Source organism: Rosa chinensis, chromosome 3, assembly GCF_002994745.2.
Source record: "Rosa chinensis cultivar Old Blush chromosome 3, RchiOBHm-V2, whole genome shotgun sequence".
In the NCBI taxonomy this organism is placed as follows: Eukaryota; Viridiplantae; Streptophyta; class Magnoliopsida; order Rosales; family Rosaceae; genus Rosa; species Rosa chinensis.
Genome location: NC_037090.1, coordinates 40973819 through 40998850, shown reverse-complemented (window position 1 = coordinate 40998850; position 25032 = coordinate 40973819). Strand labels below are relative to the sequence as shown.

The window sequence follows — 25032 nt, the reverse complement described above, 5'->3', positions numbered from 1 at the left end:
AACTAAAAGATGGTATGTTTCTGTCTCAAACTAAATATGCTAAAAATGTTGTCAAAAAGTTTGGTCTTAAGTTTCCTAGAATTGTGACCAATCCCATGAGTAGTAGTGTCAAACTTAGTGAGGACCTCACTGGTAAATTTGTTGATCAAACTCTTTATAGAAGCATGATCGGTAGTCTTCTATATATCACTGCTAATAGACCTAACATATCATATAGTGTAGGAGTTTGTGCTCGTTTTTAGGCCAATCCCATGAGCAATAGTGCCAAACTTAGTGAGGACCACACTGGTAAATCTGTTGATCAAACTCTCTACAGAAGTATGATCGGTAGTCTTCTATATCTCACTATTGGTAAACCTGACATATCATATAGTTTAGGAGTTTGTGCTCATTTTCAGGTCAATCCCAAGGAATCACATTTGGAAGCTGTAAAACGTATTATACGAAATGTATTAGGTACAACCACTTGTGGTATTTACTTTAATACTAATGTTGAAATTGCAAGCTATTTAGATGCAAATTGGGGAGAAAATTTGAAGGATCGAATAAGCATTTCTGGTGGTTGCTTCTTTGTTTGCAATAACATGGTGGCTTAGCATAGCAAGAAGCAAAACTGCATATCTCTGTCTATAGCCGAAGCTGAGTATGTAGCTGCTGGTAGCTACTGCACTCAGATGCTATGGATGAAGCAAATGATTTGAGATTATGGAATTCCACAAGGTAAGTTGACTATCTTTTATGATAACTCAGGTGCCATAAACATTTTCAAGAATCCGGTGCAGTACTCACGCACTAAACATATTGACTTGAGATATCATTTTATCCGTGATTTGGTTGAAAAAGATATACCTGAGCTTACATTTGTCCCAATAGAGCATCAATTGGCAGATTTTTTTACAAAACCTTTAGATAATTGATCAGACTAATATTTCATATGTTTTTAGTGCATCTTTCTCTACATTTTACTTAGTTATTCTCTTAACATTATCATTTCTAACTTAGTTTAGTGTTTTCAGGTACTTTTGAGTCTAAAATGAAGGCAAGGAGGAAATGAGGCGCAGAAATGAATCATAAATGGAGAAATGATGCATTTCAAATCCTATTAGGAAAAAGAATCTCAGTTTGAGTAGGAATCCTGAGTCAACTAGGAATGAGCTGGTGGAAATGATGAGAAATGGCGAAAGTGCAAGAGTCCTAATTAGACTAGCAAACCTGTTGGCATTAGGAGTCTTGATGATACTAGGATACCTAAGTGGACTAGGAGAGCCCAAGAACATTCAAAAAGCATCTAGAAGAAATCCAAAACGTTCTATACAAAGGTGATATGGATTGGGAGTCATTTTTGGCAAGAAAAGATTGATAAAAATCAGATTTGGAGTCCGTATTGGATACAGATTGATTTTGGACGAATTTGGAGAGTTTTGAGGAGAATCTATTGGTATGTAATCAGGGAAAGAAAATAAATGAGAATATTTAAGTTTCCTGATTACATAAATATTGCAAGATACGCATCAAAGACAAATCTGATTCAAATCAGGAAATCTGCCTGTGCAGATCAGTCAAATTAGACAGAGTCCTAGAGCAGCTCAGAACGAACCAGATTATGATCCTTATATGTTGGAAAGCTACGGATGTCTAGTTTCCAGAGAATTTTTTAGTTTCTCAATATCAATTTTCTAGAAGAAGTTATGGCCAATTTAGTATACGAAGGTCAATCTGCCCGAGAATCTGTTTGTGCAAATAAGGAGAGTTTGGACGTGAATATCTTTTGGGACGAGTTTGGGAAGGTCTCTACTCCATATTTGATATGATTTTGAGGATATATTGCAGCCATGATGATGTGGACCAATGAGAAAATTTAAGAGGAAATCTACATCAACACAAAGAAGAAAATTGAATCAGAATTGAAGACAGAGATCTAGGGTTGACGTCTAAGCTTCTCTATATATACACACCCATGTTGGACGTCCCAGGATATTTTCCTTCACTCCATTCAACCATCTCTCTCCCTCCATATACATCCATCCATTTCACAATTCTGAAATCTCTCAAACCCTGAATCAAATAACGCAATCCTCCCCTTTTCTCTCTCAAAATTTCGCCATCCTCTATTCAAGTGAAGAAGCGGTGATCAAGCTCCATCAACATCTCCTTGCCGTAGTCCTCATCTTGCCTCCACCACCTTTGAAGCTTTCTTGCATTCTTGAGATCTTCAAAAGTGTAACCATGTCCTCTTCTAGTTTAATTTCGGTTTTCTTCTCTTGTAATTGATTCTTGTTTTGTTATTTTGGATGTTTCGAATTCTTGTGAGATTAAAGTTTAGAGATTGATTTCCAATAACCATGAAGCATGTTTTGTTTTAGGTTTTTCATATTATAATTTTCAATTTCAAATATGTCTTGATTGTTTGTTGATTTTGTGCTTTAATCCCAACTTTTATGTGTTTATGTTCTTTGGTGCGCAACTTAGAATTATAAGCATGTAATTGCATCCAAATTAAGATATGCTAGCATTCTAGGTCTTATTACTAAGTGGAAGACCTATAGTTCCTTAGGTAAATCAACAATGAGCTTTGCATGATAAGATTAGCATTCTAACTTGTTGTCTTTGCTTAAATCGATCAAACTTCCACATTTTCTTAATGCGTTAATTGTGTTTTGTTAATGAATTGATCACTCACTAGCTTTGCATGATTAATAGGGTTAATTATGGTGCATTCATTTAGTTAATCTAATTAAGGGAAGTAATAAGGACTTTGTATGCGTTCATCTCTATTTTTGATTGATTTCTTTCTTTGGCATGTTTGATTCTAAATTTATGTTTGATAATCTGCTTAACGTGTTAATAGTTGTTAATTATATCTCTACTTCCTCCATTCATCTACTTCTACTTTGATTCAGATTTGTTTGATTACTTAGGTTAGATAGTTAGATTTAAATACAACTCTTATACATCCCCCCTTATCTTGTAATTTTCGTATATACTTATATTTTGTTTCATACATTGTGAATAATACTAATTTGCTTAACCGTTTTGACAGTAAGTATGCCCCAATCCCCGGCTTAGAATGATACCCTACTTATTATTTACTACAATTCGATGCAGGGTTTAAACTGGCACTCACTTTGAGAGTATCCATAATGCTCGTTTTGGATTACTTAAAAGCGTCATTGGTGTACGTTCTAAGTACTGATATTCTCCCTTGATTTGATCCATTTTTGCATGCATTCACAATGTATGATATTATATTAGTATAGGTGCATTGCTCTTTTTATTTCTGCTTTCTGGAGAATCAGGATTGCATATGAGGTTTGTATCCCAAAGTGTCTGACAGATCAAATTGAACTTAGATTGACAAGTGTTCTGATACTTTCCTTAAACCTGATTGTGATGAGTTGAATAACATGTTTTGAATTGGTTATTGCATCACTCTATAATCTTGAGCTTGAACAACATATTCTTCATCACTTTGTATTCTCACATGCATATATACTCCTTTATGATGGTAAGTATCTTCTTGGTTGATTTGATCTTAGTTCACACATATTGAGTGAGTAAATATAGTTGTTGCTCCCTGTTAAAAGGTACAAATATTTGGAGCAAGGCCAGACTATTCTCAAAGTAAACAAGCCTTGGTTGTGGTGAACGATATGAGGTTTGGGAAGAAAAGGGAATGGCTTGGTCACCTCGGTGGATTGTGAAACTATTGGTTCGAGTTGATGTGTCCTTTGGGATGTCCTTGTTACATCTAGTACCCTAAAGTCAACTGGCTTGGGAGTTGCTGGCATAAAACTTGTTGCATGAGTCTTAATGTGAAAAAAAAAATGTGTGAAAAATTTTCTTAATATGTGAAAGGCAAAAAGAAAAAAAATATAGTGCCCACACGATGTCATAAGAGGAAATTTGAGTTCATTGTAATTATTTTCTTTCACTTCTTAATTATGTTCTATTTTCTTTGATTCTGAGTTTCTTACACACCTTACTTTGAGCTATGTTCACTTACACAATAAAGGTACAGAATACTCGATCATCTTCTTACTTACTTTGTTGTTGTCAAAAACTCTTTACTCACATAACCTTATCTTATTGCATTCATGCTTGAGGATTGGTGCTAACACTCTTGTCTAAAAGGCTATGTTTTTAATCTTTGTCAATTGTATAAGGATACAAACCCACTCATTGTGTGTTTACATTTCAATTTTTGCATCCTTCATAACATGATCCACTAAGGTGGAGTTCCGGTACAAGGTCAACTCCACAGTACTCTATCTGATTTGAATTATGACTTGGTTATCCTGTACAAGTTGGTTGGAGTCAAAGTAAACTTCACAAGAAATCTCCATTTCTTTTTTATAAATAAAATAAATATTTTTCAGTTTTTCTCGAATGCCTCCATCAGTTGGGTTTTCTTTCGATTTCAAATTCAATCTTTCTTGGCTGCCTTTGCTCTCTACTCTCTCAACATGGTTCGACTCAAGCATGTTGCTAACTGACCTGCCGTTCCGGCCCAACCACTACCATCTTAGCCATTCCGGTGCTCCTCTCGCCTCCACCGCACGAGTCACAACTCGAGACCCCTTATCTCGGCAGAGCATCCTCAGGATTTTGCGCTCTCGCTCCACCGCATAGGCACCATTATCTCCTTCTGGGTCAGCCACCTCCTCCACCACAACTGTCCACTCCTGCTTCGCGCAAGCCCTCCAAGTCTGCCTCCGAGCATGGCTTTCCTTCCCCAAGCACTGCTTTGCACCGCTGCTTTGACAACTCATCATCTTCGGCTCCTCCGCCTAAGAAAGCCAGGATTTCCGGCCTTTCAACCCCTGCCTCTTCAGAGTCCCGGAAAGCTCCTCCAAAATCGAGTAAGGTATCATCTCTCACTCAATTTGGTACTCGCACTCAAACAATTGACTTTGAAACATATACTTGTCTGCGTCCCATTGTCTTTGAAAAGAAATTTGATGTGCGTGAATTAGGCAGTTGTTTGCTGAAATCGTTCATACTTTTAATTAGGAATCTGTGTTGGATGCTTTGCCTGCTCCTAATCTCACTGTTGTTAGAGAATTCTATGCTTGTTGTTCCCCTAATATGCCTCTGCAAGTGGATTTGCTTTCAAATGCCACTCCTGTTGGTTGCAATATTGACATCTGGGGAGTCTCTATTCCCTTTACTCTGGGCACCATTCGTGCTGCTTTGGGACTAGTCACTCCACTTTAGTGGATGAGGTTGTTGAAGCTCTGACCTTGGATGCAGTAGTGGCTGAGATTTATGAGTCCAAACCAGATGTGACACATGAGGAGATTTCTGCTGGTGCTCTTAGTGAGTGGTATTAATTATTGGGCCACCTCGTTCGTGTTCTTTTGTATCCCTTAACCCAAACCAGCAAGCTCACATTGGAATATACTCGTTTCATCTTTTTGGTCAACTAAAGGGGTCCTTGCAGTCCTGATAAGCATTACATGTACAAGGCCATCCGGAAAGCTGCTGCTGAGGGTCGTCGTCACAAGAAAGCAGCTCTGGTCTTTCCCTCAGTTATCACTGCAGTCTGCCAGGATCGGGGTGTTAAGGTTGCTTAGGACGATGAGGTTCGTCCAGCCTTGAAGATCTTCTCCTGGAGCTCTCTTATTCGGAGTACCAGTCAAAGCAAGACCACTCTTATTCGGAGTACCAGTCAAAGCAAGACCAAAGGCATATCTGTTGAGACCGTTGCTCTTTCTCGTCTTTCACAAGAGCACTTTCCTGTGGTTCACGAGAAATTGGATCGTCTTCAGGGAGAGGTTCACCAGCGTTTGGGTCACATTGAGGGGGATCTCCAAGCTCTTAAGGCAGCAGTTGCAAATCTCACCCCAGCATCTCAACTCTTTGGCATCCCTATTCAAAAAAGGGGAGGAAGGATTGTGTAGCAGAAGAACTTCTGTTGTTTTCCTTCTAGGTTTTCTTTCGCTCTCTCTAAACCACTTATTGGTTTTTCTTGGCATGTGTTGAAACTGTGTTACATTGATTAAGCCATATTATAGTTCTTCCTATCTTACTTGGTTACTTGCTCTTCACAAGGTGTGTTGATAAGTGTTTTAGGAAAGGTATATTGCTCATGGAATGTGATGATCTTAAGTACTTGTTGAGGGGGAGTTTGATTAGTATAGGATTGTTTTGTATAGGAATGCCAAAGGGGGATATTGAAATTACAAGTTTTGTACATGTTTGTACAAGTTTTGTACATGTTTATGTTGGCATTCCCATACAAAGCAAGTGAAGTATATCATGTTGTTTCATCACCGAAGAAGCTGAAAAAGTGTCTCAAAACTGATCTCAAAGATATCTTAGGTAAATGCATTTCATGTGTCTACATATGCACTGGGATTGCAACCTGTGTTACAATCCCCAAGTCAGTCAGTGGTTTTAAGATGTCCTTATTTGGAATGTGTCTTTCTGTTATTTAAATATTGATTAGAAAATATATTTTCCAGCTGGTTAATTCGTACTGTTTAAGAGAATCAGTTCTAATTAATTGAGGATCGTTTTAAAGCTAATTGACAATCTTTTCTTAAAAGGTTTTTTTTCTTAATAGGAGTCAATTAGGTTAAAAACTTTGATTGAGTAGGAATTTTCCCTCCATATATTCTTAAAAAAATCAGTCAAGCGATCAAAGCTTTCGCGTGAGATTATTGTGCATCTCATTTTAGTGCAAAAAGTGTTCTTGCTTAGCAAGAGAGTTTCTGATATGAATCATTAGAATCAGTTGTTCCTTAAGTGTTTTATCGCTCATACACCTGCATAAATTCTCTCGAGATCAGTGGAGAAGTCCTTGATGCAAGAAGGATGAAGGTCGTATTAGTATCTTCCCTTCAAGTGAAAAAGCTTCCAAGTGAAGAAGACAAAAGAAGTTCGAGTCAAACACATCATCTAGATAGTCTAGTGATTGTAACTGTGGTTAGTGCTACTTATGTTTGTAAAGAAACTCATTCTTCACCATTACTGGATTGTCTTTCATTTGAGCTCTCAAGAATTAGAGCCCCGCAATGTTTTTCCCTCAATTTGAGATTTTCATTGGGTAAACAACTTGCTGTCTTTATTGCAAATTTCTGTTATCAATACATGTCAGGATTGCTTTAAATCCCCGATATCCAGAAAACGTTCATCCTAGCATTTTCTAAGATTGATTTTGAAACTTGATTGCTTCGTATAAAGGAGCATTACTCTATGTGAGGAGCCATCTTGGTTACAATGAAGCATGAGTCCTCTCTTTCAAACCCATCAGTAATTAACTTGGATACTACTACATTCTCCAAGGCATGCAACGTGTGTTTGTTTCCTCCTCTCACTATAAGTCTTGCGCTTTAAATAAAGCACTCAACAAAATTAGAGGAAGAAGGATCCTATTTGAAAATGAACCTGTAAATTTTTGGTCTCAAGTCTCAACAATGTGTAACATCCGCTCCTCTTTAACCAAATTAACCACAAGGGAAGAATCAGACTCAACCATAATATGCTTGTTTTGATTGCGTGCTTTGACAAGGTAGCATTTGACCAATAGTTCAACTGTACTGGGCCCAAACAGAAACCCGAAGTCGTTCGATCGTTGGAATTCATCTCCCGAAGATATAAAAATGTCGGACCCTGTTTAGGCGTGAACAGAGAATGATGTTCTTGATGACGGCTCTAGATTCTACGGACCTCTTCCTGACTGCCCTAACCGCCTTTTCCCACCCACCCAGACCCATACCCCGTCCCCTTGAACTCTCTCTCCCTCCAATTCCCTCCACATTCCCCCACTCCAAACTCATCCCCAGAACCCGTTTCGCCCTCGACGCATTCCGCTATGCCGGCGATTATTCCGTCTCTTACTTCCTCTCTCACTTCCACTCCGATCACTACGGCGGTCTCTCCCCCAATTGGTCCCAAGGCCTCGTCTTTTGCTCCCCCACCACCGCTCGTCTTCTCACAGACGTCCTCAACGTCTCTTCGCTTTTCGTGGTTCCTCTGCCGCTCGGACAGCCCCTTCTCATCGATGGATGCGAGGTCGTGCTTATTGACGCCAATCATTGCCCGGGCGCCGTTCAGTTCTTGTTCAAAGTTCCCGCCTCCAATGGAGACTTCCAGAGGTATGTTCACACTGGTGATTTTCGGTTTTCTGCTCCGATGAAGCTAGACCCTTTTCTCCGTAACTTTGTGGGTTCAGACGCCGTTTTCTTGGATACAACTTATTGCAATCCCAAATTCGTGTTTCCTTCACAAGAAGAATCTGTTGATTATATTTCTAGCTTGATAGAAAGAGTCGGAGGTGAACACGAAGTTTCTATGAAAAGTGTTCTGTTCCTTGTTGCTACATATGTGATTGGGAAAGAGAAGATTTTGATAGAAATTGCTCGTAGATGTAAGCGTAAAGTGTATGTGGATGCTCGAAAAATGGCGGTGCTGCGTGTTTTGGGTTACGGAGACAGTGGGGTGTTTACAGAGGATGAATGTGAGAGTGATGTGCATGTTGTTGGGTGGAATGTGTTGGGTGAGACTTGGCCATATTTCAGGCCAAATTTTGTGAAAATGGAGGAGATTATGGTTGAGAGGGGGTATTCCAGGGTTGTAGGGTTTGTCCCTACTGGCTGGACTTATGAAGTCAAGCGTAACAAGTTCTCGGTGAGGTCAAAGGATGCTTTTGAGATCCATCTTGTACCCTACAGTGAGCATTCAAACTATGATGAACTTAGAGAATACGTCAGGTTTTTGAAACCAAAGCGTGTGATTCCTACAGTGGGCTCCGATGTGGAAAAGATAGACAGTAAACAGGCCAGTAAAATGCAAAAGCATTTTGCTGGGTTAATTGATGAAATGGCCAACAAAAAAGAGTTCCTGCAGGGTTTTCATCGTGGGACTACAGAAGGAGGTGGGAAGGTTGACAGTGATGCCAAAGATTACACCATGGAGGGGCAGGATCAAGAGAAAAAGGCAACACCTTCAGATATTGATACTATGGGAGATACTAATGTAGGCTTTGGTAAGGAATTGTTGTCTCCTCTCCAAGAACCTGATTCACAAACTCCAATATTGTTAACTGATGAAAAAGCAGAGGAAATTATTCAACAACTTCGTGATTGTTTGCCGTCATGGGTCACTCGCCAGCAGATGCTAGATCTGATTGGGAGCTCAGGAGGGGACATTGTTGAAGCAGTCACTAAATTTTACGATCGTGAAACAGAATTTCATGATCAAGGAATTGCCTCTACAAGTGCCGTATCTGTATCCGAGACCAGCTCACTCTGTGACACAGCATCACCGACAAAAGCAGGTTCTGTTCATGCAAATATTGATGTTTCTTCAAGCCAAGCTCATATTTCACCCAACCCAAGAAATATTGTTAAAAGTGGCATTTCCCCTGGAAAAAGAGGGAGGAAGATCAGTAATAAAGTTAACAAGAAAGTAAAGTTACAGTCAAAATTGAATTTGTGTGGGCCAAAACAATCGACAATAACAAGGTTTTTTAGTAAAGTTTTGCCTGACGTTACAGAAAGTGCAGAGATTGGATCAGTAGGTGAACAAAACCCTAAAGATAAAAAATTACCAGATCATGTCACCCAATCATACAAGGATGCAATAGATCAATTTCTTCAGATAATAGATGGCAATGAATCATTAAAAAGCTATGCTGGTACCATTCTTCAAAAGGCAAATGGGGATATTAGTATGGCTGTGGATATACATTACCGTAATAATGAAGGCAGGTCTGATGAGAATGAAGTGGAGCTGGTGGTTGATGCAAAATCAGTTCAGTCCAAATGTGGTATAGATAACTCTTCTTCTGTCCAAAAAAAAATTGAATTAGGGAAAATAGGAGTGGTAGCTGATTTGTCTGTACGGGGGTCATTACCAGATAACGTCGCTGCAACTTCTGTGTCACTACCACCAGAAAAATACAATCCTGTAGATCATGGTTAGTCTGTTTTCAGTAAGGACAAGCCATTGAACTTTTTCTCTGTAGTGTCCTTTAATCTATTCCTTGCAGAGATGATATTGCATAACATGTAGATACATATGCAGCATGCTGGAGCAATGGACAACATGCTCCATATTTACATCTTGCACGAACCTTTGACTTACTAGAGGATGAAAAAGGCAAGATAAAGGCTACTTCTATGCTCTGCAATATGTTCAGAAGGTCTGGTGTGTGCTTTGTTCTTATTTGATCGACCTTTATATATTATTGGGACAACCTTTTTATAATTTTTTTGTTATTGCGGCACAAAATTGCTTGCAATCTTTCTTACAGTTTGCTTGCCCTGTCTCCTGATGATGTGCTGCCTTCAGTTTATTTGTGCACCAATAAGATAGCTGCAGACCACGAAAATGTGGTTAGTTGAACATCCTCTTTAATCATGTGTATTTGTTTTGTTTTGTTTTTTTTTTTTTTGTACAATTGCTGTACTTTTTCACCTTTCAGTTCTTAGATGATTGCTCTATATACATCAACACACACACACACACACACACATTTTAAAGTTGAGTAATAAAATATTTTCATACAAGGCCTTGTATATGTTGAGGTGTGTCTATCTTTTTTCTCTTTCATTTGGTAGGTTTCTCTATCTTCCACCTTTTAGTTATTTTCTTTTGTATAAGGGGTGGTTTGTTTGTGGCAAGCTTATTGTATTTGACATAGCTTTCTGGGTTTTGCTATTGCTTTTCTGCTTTGCACCTCTTGTCTACTTTTAATGTATCATTCTTTGTGATCAATAAAAATTGTTTCTCGAAAAGTGTTGTATTCCTGTACATAGGAAAAAGCTAGATCTCTGTCTCATATGTATTGTGGGATGAAGTTAAGTTATTTGTACACTAAACTTTCATAATTAACTTACTCTATGTCTTCTTAACAATAGTAGCCTAAGGTTTATGCTTACGTAAAAGTAGTTAAGTTAATGACGGAAGTTTCTGGTTCCAATATAGTATTGTAAATGGGATTAAATGTGTGAAAATAAATGGATATTATTATTATTATTATTATTTCATTTGCTCAGGTTGAAGGTCTGGTGAGCAATTTTTGTGTTGAACAACTTTAATGTACCCTATGCTTTTTTGATGTTTTCTGTTCAATGTGCTTTGATGCATTTTTTTGCCCTGATTACTGCGATATGCAGCATAGTTCCTTTTTCTAAATCCATTAATCTGGCTAATGACAAGAATGAGGACTCTAATGCTCGCTTAGACCCCTCTCCTGACAAATAAATATAAACTGAAAGAAACACAAGGAAGGAAAGGAATTCTCACATGTATGAATGATATAGGAACTGAACATTGGTGGAAGTTTGGTCACAGCAGCACTGGAGGACGCATGTGGGACAAGCAGATCCAAAATCAGGGATATGTACAATGAATTGGGAGATCTTGGTAGGACTCGATCATTCTTCTTGTAATTTTATTTTATTATTATTTTTTTTTTGTTGGGTTTTCTTTCTGCAAGGTCTGAATAAATTATGAATGATCTATTATGTTTATAGGTGATGTTGCTCAAGCATGCCGGCAGACACAGACTTTGCTTGCCCCTCCTCCACCACTTCTAATAAAAGATGTATTTTCTGCACTCCGGAAGATAAGGTATGAATGCCCCAATTGGTTTTGGTTCGGTACTGATCTATTAGGTTAACTATAGCATTGAAAATTACAGTACTTTCACTCGGAAGTGGTACTATTTTTTTTTTTAATTTTTAATTTTTTTTTGTAAACTTGGAAGTGGTATTACTAGGAACTGAGGGTGTACACCAGGGATCAGTTACATTGGTTGGAGCACGTGTATCTATGAAGTGACGTAGTGGAAGGTCTAACGAGTGGCAAACTAGATTGACACTTGCAATGCTTTTCATACTACTGACACTTGTTTCAGTGCAAATCTCTCTCTCCTTTTCTTTTGTCCATGAGTTGCAGTTCTTGAGCCTTTTGCTCTTGTGCTTTAAACAAAAATGACGAAATGAAAGTAGAATCGATGTGTAGACTTTGAATTTTTTAAATTTTTTCGTGGTCTATTTGGATTGTTGTGCAGAACATAATTTGAAGAAATGAAAAAATTAACCTAACAGACATTTTTAGCAATTTTTGGAAGACCCTCTAATCGTTAATTTTCCCTTGGGCTGTTTCTCGGTGATCTGGGCTTTTTTTTGTGGTTTTCCTTTGATGATATTTTTAAAAAAGCAGGCCATAAACTCACTTAGAGCAAGTTCACCCGTTGAGGTCACTGGGTCAGACATTGTTCACAAAAGGTCACTCTAGGTCAATTTCGTGACCTGCAAACTGACATTCGGTGACCTTTTGTGAACAGTATCTGACCCAGTGACCTAGATGGTGGAAATGAAAGGCAAAAAGCAGTGAATAGTATCTGACCCTGTGACCTCAACGGGTGAACTTGCTCTTATTGGCTATAATGCTGTTAGTCTGGAAATAGTGGAATTGAGTTCTATAACCTAAAGAGCGAAAAAAAAAAGTGGTGATTGCATCCTTGGGGTTACTGTGTTTTAAAGAATTGTAATAAATTTATTTGAATCTTACAGAAACTTTGTTGTTATATGCGATAACATAAGAGGGTTCTCATTGTGCTTGTAGATGCTTTAGCCTCAAGTAGTTTGTTCATTTATTTATGACCATTTTGGCATAAACAAAATTTGTTTGTGTATCCCTCAAAAAAAGTGTTTGTGTTCTGAATATTCGGTTATTTAGATCATGGAAAGTTAGGTGAATCATGTATTTTTCTTATTAAGTTATTGTTTCCTTACCTTAGAGGACTCACATCTCATCAATATGAATTTCTTATGTAATACTCATCAGTGTACAAACAGGTACTGGAAGCAGTGCTCGAAAGAGAAGCCTGATTGTGAATCTCTTGCGTTCTTGCAGAGAGAAAGAGATGAAGTTCCTTGTTAGAACTTTGGTAACGCACTTATAGGGCTTTTTTGTTTAATATGTTTGCATGGGCATGACTAGGTTTATTGATGACAATGCTGTTTCAACAGGGGAATGTAGAGTACAAAAGGTGATTAGTGATATTACCTATATAAGTTTTGTTTGCATTCGTATGAGGAAATTTATTGTATTTTTTTTTTTTTTTTTTTTAGGGTTGAAAGGCCAGTTTGGCTGCTAGATGAAGTGGGATGACCCTACCAATATGTAAACTATTTTTTTTTTTGGTGTTTTTTTTTGTTTATTATGGTTTTTTGTTTTTCATGTTTTTTGTTTTGTTTTGTTTTGTTTTTTTTTAACTCATTCCCTCACTCTGGTGTCTATGTACCTGGCAGGAGGGAGTGTTTTCATTCTTCTTAGTTTGTAATGCATGATCGATCAATGCAATTAGTGCTGTCTATTTGATTATTCAAATCTTGACAACTTGAAGAATCTATTGTTCTATAGTTTTTACAACATGAAAAATGAGAAGCCCTGCTCTTCTGCAAAGAAAGACAGAAGAAAATACATTTTTGATTATTCCTAAACTGATTTGGGAAATTGATTCTCTTCTTTTTGTTTGTATTTGGTCTTGACTGGTTTCAAAATTTTACCAAGTATTATAGTTAGCGTTATTTTGGTCACTCATTCTTCTCCTCTTGGCAATTTCACTGACTTAAAATTGCTTAGGATGAAAGGAAAATGCTTGTGACATTCTGAATATCATTTTCTGTATAGGTTCGAAACTTACGTATCGGAGCAATGATGAAAACTGTCCTACCTGCTCTGGCTCAAGCTGTTGTTCTGAATTCCTTCCATAGCTGTAATCACGAAGGAACTATAGAAAGTTTGAAGGACAAGCTTCAGGTTTTAGTTTTATTATTATGCAGTGAAGACTTTCATAATTGTAGATGATTATATCAGTTTTTTTATTAGAAGGTCTAGACTTTCATAATTGTGGATGCGATACTTACGATTTAGAATTGTAAATTTATTCCATATTCTTGTTTTCTTCTCTGACTGTTCTCTTAATTTTTTTAGCGCCATTCAGCAGCTGTAGTAGAAGCATACAATGTACTGCCCAATTTGGTACGTATTTGTAGTTGTCATCAAATTTTACGCGCATCTCGCCCATCTTCTTCTAGTATGATATTTGTTAATGTGTGGAAATTAGAAAATTGCAAGTAATGGTGAATTCGTGGTATCTTTTCTTGGTTTAACTGTTGAAGAGATAAACCCTTCAATTTTTCTTAGAATTTTTTTTTAGCAATGTAGATGACTTACGACTTGAAGACTAGTTATGATTGTCAATTGTTGGCAAGACTCCTGAACTCCTACATTTGTATTTGAGCTGGCTTGAAGTTATTAGATAGCTACATTAGCTTCATCTTCTGATGTCTCTTACATCGACAAGTCAATAATATAAACAGTCAACATAACCTACTAATTATTCAAGTTGGATACTAATCCTAATACAAGCAAGATTCCAAGATGCTAATTCAAGTAAGATATACGTGTTATTTAGATTATTAAGAACATCAATATTCAAAATATGTGTGTGTGTGTGTATATATATATATTTTTTTCTTTTCCTTATCCAACAATGTTTCAGGGTTCTGTGTTCTTTCTGTTAGATATGGTCTTGAAGAAAGTCCATTTGAATCAATATTCCACATCACATCAAATAAGCTACAGTTTTTCTTATCAAGTTTTCCCTTTTCTTTCATTTGTTTATATATATTTTTTTATATTTTGGAGGGACTATGCTTGTTTTCCTCTTTTTCATATCTCTAGATGGGTTATGTGATTAATTGTAAGTAGGATTTGGTCATTCCTTCTCTCATGAAAAGAGGCATTGGATTCTCCTCATCAACTTTGTCAATGGTTCCAGGAATACCTATCAAGCCAATGCTTGCAAGGTATAATGCTTTTGAAAAGTTAATGCTTTGAGAAAAGTTTTAAGTAGAAAGGATACTAGTGCGGAAGCTTACTGTTTTTATTGTTTATTTCCTGAGGTAGAATCACAAATGGTGTTCAGCAAGCACTGAAGCTATTTGAAAATAAAGCTTTTACATGTGAATACAAGTAACTCTCTCTCTCTCTCTCTCTCTGTTGGTATTTCTATCCACTTTGTTCGAAGAGGATCCAAGATGGAATCCCCTTCACCCTTGTTGTCTATATCTAGAAGATGTGCTCAAGTGGCTCTATGCCAAAGTGTGCTTGACCTGAAAATGTGATATATCTGCTATTGGCCATAATTGGCATACTTGCAGATATGATGGCCAGCGTGCACAAATTCATAAACTAGTTGATGGGTCCATGCATGTTTTTACAAGAAATGGGGATGAGTCAACTTCGAGATTTCCAGATCTGATTAATATAATCAATCAATCTTGTAAACCCGATGCAGTGACTTTCATACTGGATGCAGAGGTAAAATCTCTTTGATGCACAATCACACAGAGATGCACATTCCAGAAATTAATTTATTTTTATTCTCTTTTGGTGGTGTACAACTACAAGTAGTCTTTGTTATGTTCTTTTCTGGTTTCAGGTTGTTGGAGTTGATAGGAAGAATGGTTGCAAGCTAATGTCCTTCCAAGAATTATCTTCACGTGGGAGAGGGAGCAGAGATGCATCAATAACGTTGGATAGCATAAAGGTTAATTATGTTATCGTCATCTTGTGTATTCTTAAACGGGGCAGATCAGATGTTAACACTACACCAATGCTTACATCTATTAATGTGAAGAAGAAATTATCAAAGAACTGCCTATTAATAAAGGGTAACTTACATATCTATGGAGGTTCAGTTAATGAATAAATTAAAATTCTTTTGATTAAAAACACTGCTAAAATTGGTCTTTGAGTCCAGTTCTTAGTATTTTAAAGTACTGAATCTGGTGTCAAATAATTTCTTTTTGCGCAGGTCAACATTTGCGTCTTTGTCTTCGACATCATGTTTGCCAATGGACAACAGTAAATATCTCAACTCCTTCAGTAGCGTTTCTCTCAATTTTATCAATATGTAGTGAAAAATGCTACACCAATTAATAATGGATTTAGTATATTTTATGCAGCGCAAATATGACAAATCGGTAGAAATCCAATATAACTAAACTAATTGGGCATAACTTATTGCTCTTTTAGCAGATTATATCCTACGTTACTGCAATAATTGTTTTAAACTCAGTTAATGAGTTATTTTCAATTGATCTGTTTTGTAAGGTATGATAGTAATTTGGGATACATGATATGATTCTTGTGATGCAGAATTTTAGCAATGGTAAAGTCTAGTTGAACCCAATGAAATAATGCTAATGAATTGTTCAATCTTTTTGTCGCAGAATTTTAAATCAATCCCATTACACTGACAAGATAAGTTTATTTTAAATCAATTTTAAAAGAAAAAAGAAACTTATTATTAATTATTTGTTTGGCTATGTATGATAGTGATTAGGGAGATATAATTTTAAGAATGGTAAAACTATTGTTATAGGCTATCTAAAATGTAACGGGTAATGTTAAACCTAACTGCTAAATACACCTGCCCTTTTGCTTATCGTGTATTATCCTCGCTTCATTCTTATTTCTTCTTATTCATTATGAATTCAAGCATTGCAGGCTCAAAAGAGTTAAAAGACCTTACTTATCTTTTGTGTTGTCAAAGGTTCACCTCCTAGAGTTGTGTATAGCTCTAATATTGTTGTCTCTGCTTTTATCATTTTTTTATTTTTTTTATATTTATTTATTTATTATTATTATTATTTTTTACTTTAGTTTATCTTAAGGCGGATGCAATTGTCTCTCATCACAGGTTGTTAAGCTTTCCTCTGCGGAGAAGGCGAAAGTGTATGCATTACATCCTTTTTGCAATGCCTTTATATGTTTCCTAATAGAATACAGAATACCTCATTGTATTATATTGTAAACTTTGGTGCTCCAAAACCTGCAGATTTGAAAGAGTTGTTCTACGATGAGAAGTTGGGTTACTTTGAATATGCCAAGGAAATGACAGTAAGTGCTTCTGGTTTAGTATTTTCACAATTATTCTTTACAATTGCACATAACGATAATTCATTGGCCAGAAAATATGAGAAACTAATATTTTTCTTCAATGGCATTTGTATGATCTATCTGCTTGTAGGTTGAGGCAGAGGATGCTTGTTTAACCAGTGAAGCGACATTAACCAAAATAAACTCTTTCCTTGAAAATGCATTTGTTTCCTCTTGTGAAGGGATTATAGTTAAATCTTTAGATGTTGATGCTGGATATTCTCCATCAAAGCGTACAGATACTTGGTTAAAGGTCAACGCCATTCAAAACTTCTATGTTAAATATGTTAGAAGCATTGAATTTTTAATCTACTTTTCTCACCTGAATAAATTCTTCTGTTTTTGTTGGTCCTCTTTAGGTCAAGCGAGACTACATGGAGGGATTGGGCGATACTCTTGATTTAGTCCCAATTGGAGCTTGGCATGGAAACGGGAGAAAGGCAGGCTGGTAATTACTTCTTTTCACCAATGAAATAGCAGTTTAATCACTTTAATATTCTTCAAGTCATTGTTGTATCTGAAAATAAAATAAAAAATTTCTGTTCATGTGATTGGAGGCACAAATCCACTTTGTGAGTATAACCATTTGAATAGAAACAGTGGGTAAAAAAATTAAATCTTACTGATTTTTAGTTTTCGTTTCATATTCGTCTGGTAGTGCATGGAGCAAGTGAAGTACCTTGAATTATTTAATTGCCTGAAATAAATATGGACTAAATCTTATTCATGCCCATGGGAAGGGGTGGTTACTCTGGTTTTGTGTGCTTACTAAATTTCCCTCAAATATGTACTCATGTTCCAGGTACAGTCCATTTCTCATGGCATGTTACAATCCTGAAACTGAAGAATTTCAAAGCGTCTGTCGTGTTATGTCTGGGTTTTCAGATTTATTTTATACAGAGGTAAGTGTATTGCTGATTTGCACTATACTGAAGAAAGTACATGCCCTTTTGGGAACATTGCTAGTTAGGTATTATGACTCATTGAAGGAACTGTGGCTGCATGACATTGTGGTTCCCCATACTAGTTATGTATTGTGGCTGATTAATGTAAGGGTTGTTTCTTTTGCTAGCCAAAGAACCTTAATACCCTAGACCATCCTAAACCTCACAAATAAATTATACTTTGATTGATTGGAGTACCATCAAAGTTTTTTTCTAATCCACTGCCTATGCAAATAATGGTTTTTGTCTTTCTGGTCTAGTGAATAAATCTATAGTTCACGTACTACTCTTTGACACATGCTTCTCGGTATTTTTGATTCTGCCTATTGCTTGGTGCTACAACAAATTTTATAAAATACATAATTGCTTGATGGTGGCAGTGTAAAAACCAATTAATTTGTTACTATTTTCTGCGGCACAAGGAGATAGTAACCCTTGGAAATTTAGTACTGTTGTAGATCCTCTAACTTGGATTCCTTGTTGAGGTCTATTTATCATTTCAGCTTTTTAACATGCTTGTTGTCTATTGTTTGACTGCAGATGAAAAGTTTTTATTCTGGGGACAAGATCTTGGCCAAAAAACCTCCTTATTATAGAACAGCTGAGGTGCCTGATTTGTGGTTTTCTCCTGAGCTTGTATGGGAAATAAGAGGTGCAGACTTTACAGTGTCTCCAGTTCACCAGGCTGCTTTAGGTCTAGTTCATCCATCACGTGGCATTTCCATTCGATTCCCAAGATACATTCGCACTGTGACTGATAGAAAACCAGATGAATGTAGCACAGCTTCTGATTTAGCTGAAATGTTTCATTCTCAGACGAGGAAGATGGATGTGGCTTCTGAAGATGGCAGCTGAGGATCAAAAGATTTTTGTGACTGTAAATTTACTGCTTTCACTCCCATGTTTTCTAATGTTTTCTAATGTACATTTAGGGTAGGAAAGAATGTGTTTCGAATGTATAACTTGAACAATTTGGGATTTCATTATCCCTTTTGTTCCTGGGCTTCTTTTGTAAATATAGCCTCGGGGTTTCTCCAGCTCTGATAAAAAATGAGAAAAAAGAAGAGAAAAAAGTCTCTGGCTGTCCATGTCGTTGCCGGAGTTTTCCACTTGAAAAAAAGTAAATTGCAAAACAAATTTCCTAGGGGAGCTGTGCGGCACATGCCAAAGAGTCAAAGACCCTTGGATGATATAGCTGGAAAACTATTCAAACCTTTCAAGCAGCCGGGTCTGGGACTCTGGGCCAGAGGCCTTCGAGGATTATTTTCCTGTTATTTTAAAAAAAATAACAAAGAAAGAAAAAGTACTCTAATCCTATTCCCTCTAAGCTACGAAATTAAGAATGATGAGAATTCTAGCTCCATTCTTTATGTCAACAGATTGCATATAGTTAAAGGTATCATTGGAGCATTTTACCCAAAAAATAGAGGGCAGAGATACCTAGAGGTTTTTACGTAGGTGATGGAGAAAACAGAAAAATCCCGCTGTTTGTTTTGGTCCGCAACCACTTTGAAACTTAACTGCTGTAATTAATTAAGTTTGTAATACATGCATACATATACAACATTTTTACTAATTGTTATGACTTTCACCTTGAACAAACACTAACAGCCTCTTCTGTTATGGTCTCCAACAATGGCTTCTTGGACCTACTCATGGATAATCGATGCATGAACTCTGGGGCCGAGAACTCTTCGATATCATCCAAATTTAGCTTTGGCCCCTTGTCTGAATACATCTTATTAATGGTGGTTTGATCGTGATCGTCATGATCAGCCGGCCGCACCCTGACCTTGCCACCGGAAAGCTGCCGTTTGGGCTTGTGCATGGCCTTGGGAGTGGCAACGGCGGTGAGGAACAAGGCGGCCATGTCAGAAGATGTGACCGTAGAGTTGAGCCTCTTCATGGGAAACATGACGTAAACGCTGCCCATCTCCAAGTCTTGGTCTGCAGTAAGAGCAGAAAACCTCCTGCCCATATGGAGATACTTGGAGTTTACCAGGAAGTAGTTTGGGGTGTCGAGCATCACCTCCGCGGCTTTTACCGGTTCATTCATCTCTCGAACTTCACCGCTTGGAACCACTACTTTGGTCACTTTGCAGTGCTTTCCTCCTCCAGTATTACTTGACAGACTGCAAGAAATGTAGTTGCCCATTTGTATATGCCTAAGATGATCGATGAATGATCAGAGTTAGTTGCCCATTTATATGTAGGTGAGCACCTTGAAGAGGGAAGAGGTCTCAACTAGAAATAGATCATGGAGCCAGTTGTATCTGGTTTTGACATTCTTAGTAGAGTCCGCGTTGCGCCATAAACTTGATAATTTAATTAAATGAAGACAATATGTGTTGGAAGGTACGTTACAACATTTCCACCCTTTTTTTTTTTTTTTTATAATTCCTTTATTGTTTAAAATATCAATCTTTCATTTCAAAAAAAAAAAATCAATCTTTTGTAGTTCTAGTGTCCTGGCCTTTTTTTTTTTTTTCCCTCTATTTTTTAGATGAGAGGTTTTAAATACACACCCCTAATTACTTAATACACATACTATACTCAATACACTACCCATTTAATATCTCATTCTAATATTTTACTAAATACACAACCCAAAGAACTCAAAATATCCTTAATCTCAAAAACCATTAAATATCATATTATTTGTCTATATTAAGGTTACTATTTAATATATTGGCGTTTTTTTATAGAATAAATATCAACTCCATTAATAATAAGAAATATTACAAAAGACAAATGTAGAAATTACATCATAAATGAAAATTACGAAAATAAAACATTGAACATAAAACCTAGCAAAGATACGATTGGATGCAAAAATGCATCTGAGGATGCATCGGCTGTAAACCGTGCTATGTGAAAAGTTACTAATAGCATGACCGACTATAACAAGGCAATCTTCTATCAAAGAAACCGGTGGTATGATTGACCAAGCAGAGTCCTCGTACATCTTACGTCGAAAAGAGAACAAACTTCCACCTAAGTTATCAATAGTGTGGCCGACCACTAAAGGGCAATCTTCTAACAATATAACTGCTAATGTGACCATCCAAACATCTTCCGCGTAAAAAGTACGCCAAACAGAGATCAATCTTCCACCAAAGTTACCTATGAAACAAAAAGATGAAAACCAAATAAAAATCAAACTCAAAGCCCATATCCAGGCCCAGTACCAAGTCCAAACCCAGACCCGACCTGTGATCCAGATCCAGACCCAGCACTAGACCCAAATCTGGATCCGACTCGGATCTCAAATCCGGATCTTCAAACCAGTCTGCACCATGCTGTCGAGCGGCGTCTTCAGCCCAGAAAAGCTTCCGACCATCAGCTCAACATCGGGCGATTTATCGCCCTCTGGCACGCCGCCAGATGCAACCCATATCAACTGTCCAGACGCAAATCCAGGTCCGCCGAACACAACCACGACCAGGGACGAGGTTCCCTACCTCCATTGCTGGCTAACAACTGCTCGACCTGCTCACCACCGCGTCCACCATACTACCCCTATCCACCACCATAATCGGAAAGCTATTCCACCATCCGATCCTCCAATGGCTTCGAGAATCACAGTAATAACTCCGTCGGAGGGAAGAGAAACGAGGCAAACAACCTTTGCCGCTACACCATATCCCCACCACGCCATCGGAGTCACCCAAGTCCTCCATATTCATGAAGGAAATTTCAGAAGCAAAACCGCGAGGGCGGCCGCTCTCAACCCTAGCAGAGCGCTAGGTATTTTTTTTAGAGCAATTGAATTTTCAAGACAATATATTGACGTTTTGTAAATGACCATATTGATTACTTGTTTTAATTATTAGAAAGTCCATAAAGATTTATTATCACCTAGAAACAGGTTTTATACTATTTAAGTTCTCATCCACCAAACACCCTGATGATCAAGTATAAAATTTTTAGTTGAACATTCAACAAAATTATATCAATAGTTTGTCAACAGTGGCAGAACTACGAAATTGTCATTGGAGCCTTGGAGGGGCCAAACAAGTTAAAAATTACAGAGTTTTCTACTTGTGATGTATCATATATATTAGATAATAATAAATTGACTAAGCATTAGTTTTAGAACAAAAAATGAAAATTAACTAAAAAATGGGAGTTCAACGATATATTTTAAAAATATTTAATGCCATTGATTCCAAAGTTCTAAATTATATGGTCTCTCACTCCATTTAATTACTATCTGTTTAAGGAAAATTTAAATTAGATGGTTTCTGACTTTATTCTTGTATTAAATGTGGAGTCTTTGTATAGAAATTTCTTGTGTTTATCTAACTATTTATTTATAATTATAGAATAATATAAAGAAAATATGACTATTTTTTTTTTCTTCTAATACATAGATGTCTATTTTGGACATTTAATGTACCTATAAAATCTGATTTGAAATATAAAATTATAGGCATGTGTATTAAGAACTCAGGAGTGTGTATTTATTAAGGGATTTTGTCCATTTACCCCATTTCTAGGGATTTTTTTCCCACTTACCCCATTAAGTTTTTTTAATTCTCTCTTACCCAATACACTCTAAGGGAGTCTTCCCTAATACCTTTTTTTTTGTTTTTAATTTTTTTTTAATACCATTTTACCCTCACCCCCTTGTTACTTAGAGAGAGAGAGAGAAAAAATAGAAGAGAGAGAAACCATGGGAGACTTCCCCGGAGCCCGTCACCGGCAGCCGGAATCCGGTCATCGGTCGCCGGATTCCGGTCACCGGTCGCCGGATTCCGGCCAACTTTCGCCGGAATCCGGCCAACTTTCGCCGGAATCCGGTCACCGGCTGTCGCCCACTGGAACTTGCTGAAAATCTCACCGGAAAGTTTTTTTGCCCCCAATAGACATCTATTGCCCCCTAATAGAGGGGTAATAGACGTCTATTGCCCCCCAATAGACGTCTATTGCCCCCCAATAGACGACTATCAGCCATGTATTGCCCCCCAGTAGACGTCTATTGCCCCCTAATAGACGTTTAGATTACCGAAATAGTAATTAATCTTCCTAAAACTACACAAATAAAACTTTGATTAAAGAAAAAAACGAGGAGATTACATCAATTCAAAACATCTATTGCCCCCCAATAGAGGTCTATTGCCCCCCAATAGACGACTATCAGCCATGTATTGCCCCCCAATAGAACTTTCAGTCACCAGAATAGGAACTAATCTTCTTAGATTTAGATAAATAAAACTTTGATTAAAGAAAAAAATGAGAACATTACATCAATTCAAAAAGTCTATTGCCCCCCAATAGACGCTTTAACAGACTTCTATTGCCCCAATAGAACATTTTTTTCCTTCATTTTTTCTTTCTTTCTAGGAATTCTGCACCATTTTATGAAAAAAAAAAAAAAAAAAAACAGATAAATTGATCTGGGCACCCAGAGAAAAGCTCTGGGCACCCATGTCATCTTCTCCATTTTTGTTGCAGTCGAAACTGTGCCAAACCTGCCAAACTGGACTCGAATATAAGGAACCAACCATGAAGATCCGAATTCCAACAAGGCGAAGCCCTGACCGGGTCGGGTCGGCACCGTCGTCTCTAGCATAAGAGTCGCTGGTGATGATTTTGTGGTGGTGGTCCTTCTTGCGGTCCTCGGCTCCATGGCCGGCGTTGAGATTGTCAAAGAGGGAGTCGGTGCAGTTGACGGTGTCGCAGGTGGTGAAGCAGAGGCGGAGGCGCTCGGAGACGATCTCCAAAACTGGATCCAACAAAATCTCCTGGCCTCCACGACGACCCAACCCATTCCGGCGACGTTGCGAGCCTGGTGAGACCGGCGGCAGAATTTGAAAATGACGACGGAGGTGAGAGAAAGCAGATCGGAGAGGGATGAGAGAGAGAGAGAGAGAGAGAGAGAGAGAGAGAGAGAGAGACTGCAGATCGCAGAGGGATAGGGAGAGAGGAGAGAAAATTGATGGCATATGGATGTAATTCATTAATTAGATGGAGGGTAAAATTGTTATTTTAGTTCAAATTGGGTTAGTGGGAATTAAAATCTGTTGCTGGGGTAAGTGGGAAAAGTTTGGCTCATTTTGGGGCTTTTGGGCAAGGACCCTTAAAATTTCTCTTTTTGGAACAGTTAAAAATGTAGCCTATGTGCTTTCCATTATTAACTGGGTTTATTATATTTTCATGAGAAAAGAAAATATAATTTTTTGGGCTTTATTATATTTTCAGTCTTCCTTGATTCATTGAAATTAATATATGACCCAATTAGAGAAATGGCTTGGGAGCCAAATGTAAGATATATATATATATATATATATATTTTTTTTTTGAGAATAAGCCAAATGTAAGATATGTAGTACGTACTCGTGAATAAGCAGGAAATTTCCCTGTGATATACCCACCTTATAGTATGAACTTTGAATGAATAGTAGTGTTCGCGTGACAAATAAAATCAATCCTGGCTTTGAATGTAATATTTTTTTTCTAAGTTGTTCTTTAATATTTTGGTTTTGGCGGTGGCGGTGGCGGTTGTACGAGTGATGAGTCTGTGGAGGTGATAAGGGCGGAGGGGCGCGTATGCTGTATGCAGCTCATCATCATATTCTGATTTGTATATATATCTATATCAAAAGCAAGTAGCTGCTGCTGCTGCGTCACGGGATTGTTGGTGTCACATTTCCAAGTACCTTTCACATAATTTTATCCCTCACTCTACTCTATATTATTCTATTTGACCTGTTTTAGGTATATTATGTTTGGTATAATTGATTTATTAATTAAGCTCCTAGCTCCTTTCCATCTCATACAAACTCATCTTCCTCTTCTTGGACATCGCATATTCTTAATCAGCTTTGAGTGCACTCCACTAGCATGGCGCGCGCAGTGTATGGAACTTTGAGCTGTTGTACCTCACTTCTAATATTCACAATCGCTCATTTCCCTTCTATTATGTAATGTTATTAGGGTTAAAAAAAAGACTACAAGTAATTGATCAATCCTCATTTTCGCTGCATATATTATATATCTATCAAAGATAAACATTAACGTACTCCACAAACTACTCAAATTATGACACTACAGGAAAATAGGTTGCAAAACATGCCGTAAATAACTTTTTATGGCGTGCGAAAGCCCTTATAGACCG

General features: G+C 37.4%; 2 protein-coding genes across 22 annotated transcripts; one reads left to right on the top strand and one right to left on the bottom strand.

Annotated features, from left to right (window-relative positions):
- The first annotated feature begins 7543 nt into the window (after positions 1 to 7543).
- On the top strand, positions 7544 to 18949 carry LOC112192370 (DNA ligase 6). 21 transcript variants are annotated; one of them, XM_024332057.2, is made up of 19 exons: positions 7563 to 9922; positions 10030 to 10147; positions 10259 to 10340; positions 11271 to 11373; positions 11484 to 11580; positions 12802 to 12904; positions 13651 to 13779; positions 13954 to 14001; positions 14734 to 14831; positions 14932 to 14997; positions 15186 to 15345; positions 15467 to 15574; positions 15842 to 15891; positions 16730 to 16764; positions 16868 to 16929; positions 17060 to 17221; positions 17328 to 17416; positions 17771 to 17870; positions 18453 to 18949. In XM_024332057.2, the coding sequence occupies exons 1-19, from the start codon at positions 7636 to 7638 to the stop codon at positions 18765 to 18767; spliced, it is 4212 nt and encodes a 1403-aa protein (XP_024187825.1). In that variant the 5' UTR covers positions 7563 to 7635; the 3' UTR covers positions 18768 to 18949. The 21 variants fall into 21 exon arrangements, 12 of the variants coding, with proteins under 12 accessions (XP_024187830.1, XP_024187828.1, XP_024187832.1 ...); XR_005808236.1 differs by lacking the exons at positions 17328 to 17416; positions 17771 to 17870; positions 18453 to 18949 and having other exon boundaries at positions 7544 to 9922; positions 15467 to 15698; positions 16693 to 16764; positions 17060 to 17091; XM_024332060.2 differs by lacking the exons at positions 17328 to 17416; positions 17771 to 17870; positions 18453 to 18949 and having other exon boundaries at positions 7546 to 9922; positions 15467 to 15698; positions 17060 to 17201.
- Positions 18950 to 19236: 287 nt separating this feature from the next.
- Positions 19237 to 20141, bottom strand: LOC112192374. Its single transcript, XM_024332072.2, has one exon. It carries the CDS (start codon positions 20065 to 20067, stop codon positions 19501 to 19503), a length of 567 nt encoding a protein of 188 aa, XP_024187840.1. The 5' UTR covers positions 20068 to 20141; the 3' UTR covers positions 19237 to 19500.
- Positions 20142 to 25032: the final 4891 nt, after the last annotated feature.

Excerpts from the sequence above, each read along its gene's own strand:
- LOC112192374 (XM_024332072.2), bottom strand. The coding sequence starts at position 20,067 with ATGGGCAACTACATTTCTTGCAGTCTGTCAAGTAATACTGGAGGAGGA.
- LOC112192370 (XM_024332057.2), top strand. The coding sequence starts at position 7,636 with ATGATGTTCTTGATGACGGCTCTAGATTCTACGGACCTCTTCCTGACT. Across the intron at positions 14,832-14,931 it reads ATCAAGCCAATGCTTGCAAG|AATCACAAATGGTGTTCAGC; the intron begins GTATAATGCTTT and ends TTCCTGAGGTAG. Across the intron at positions 15,575-15,841 it reads TAACGTTGGATAGCATAAAG|GTCAACATTTGCGTCTTTGT; the intron begins GTTAATTATGTT and ends CTTTTTGCGCAG.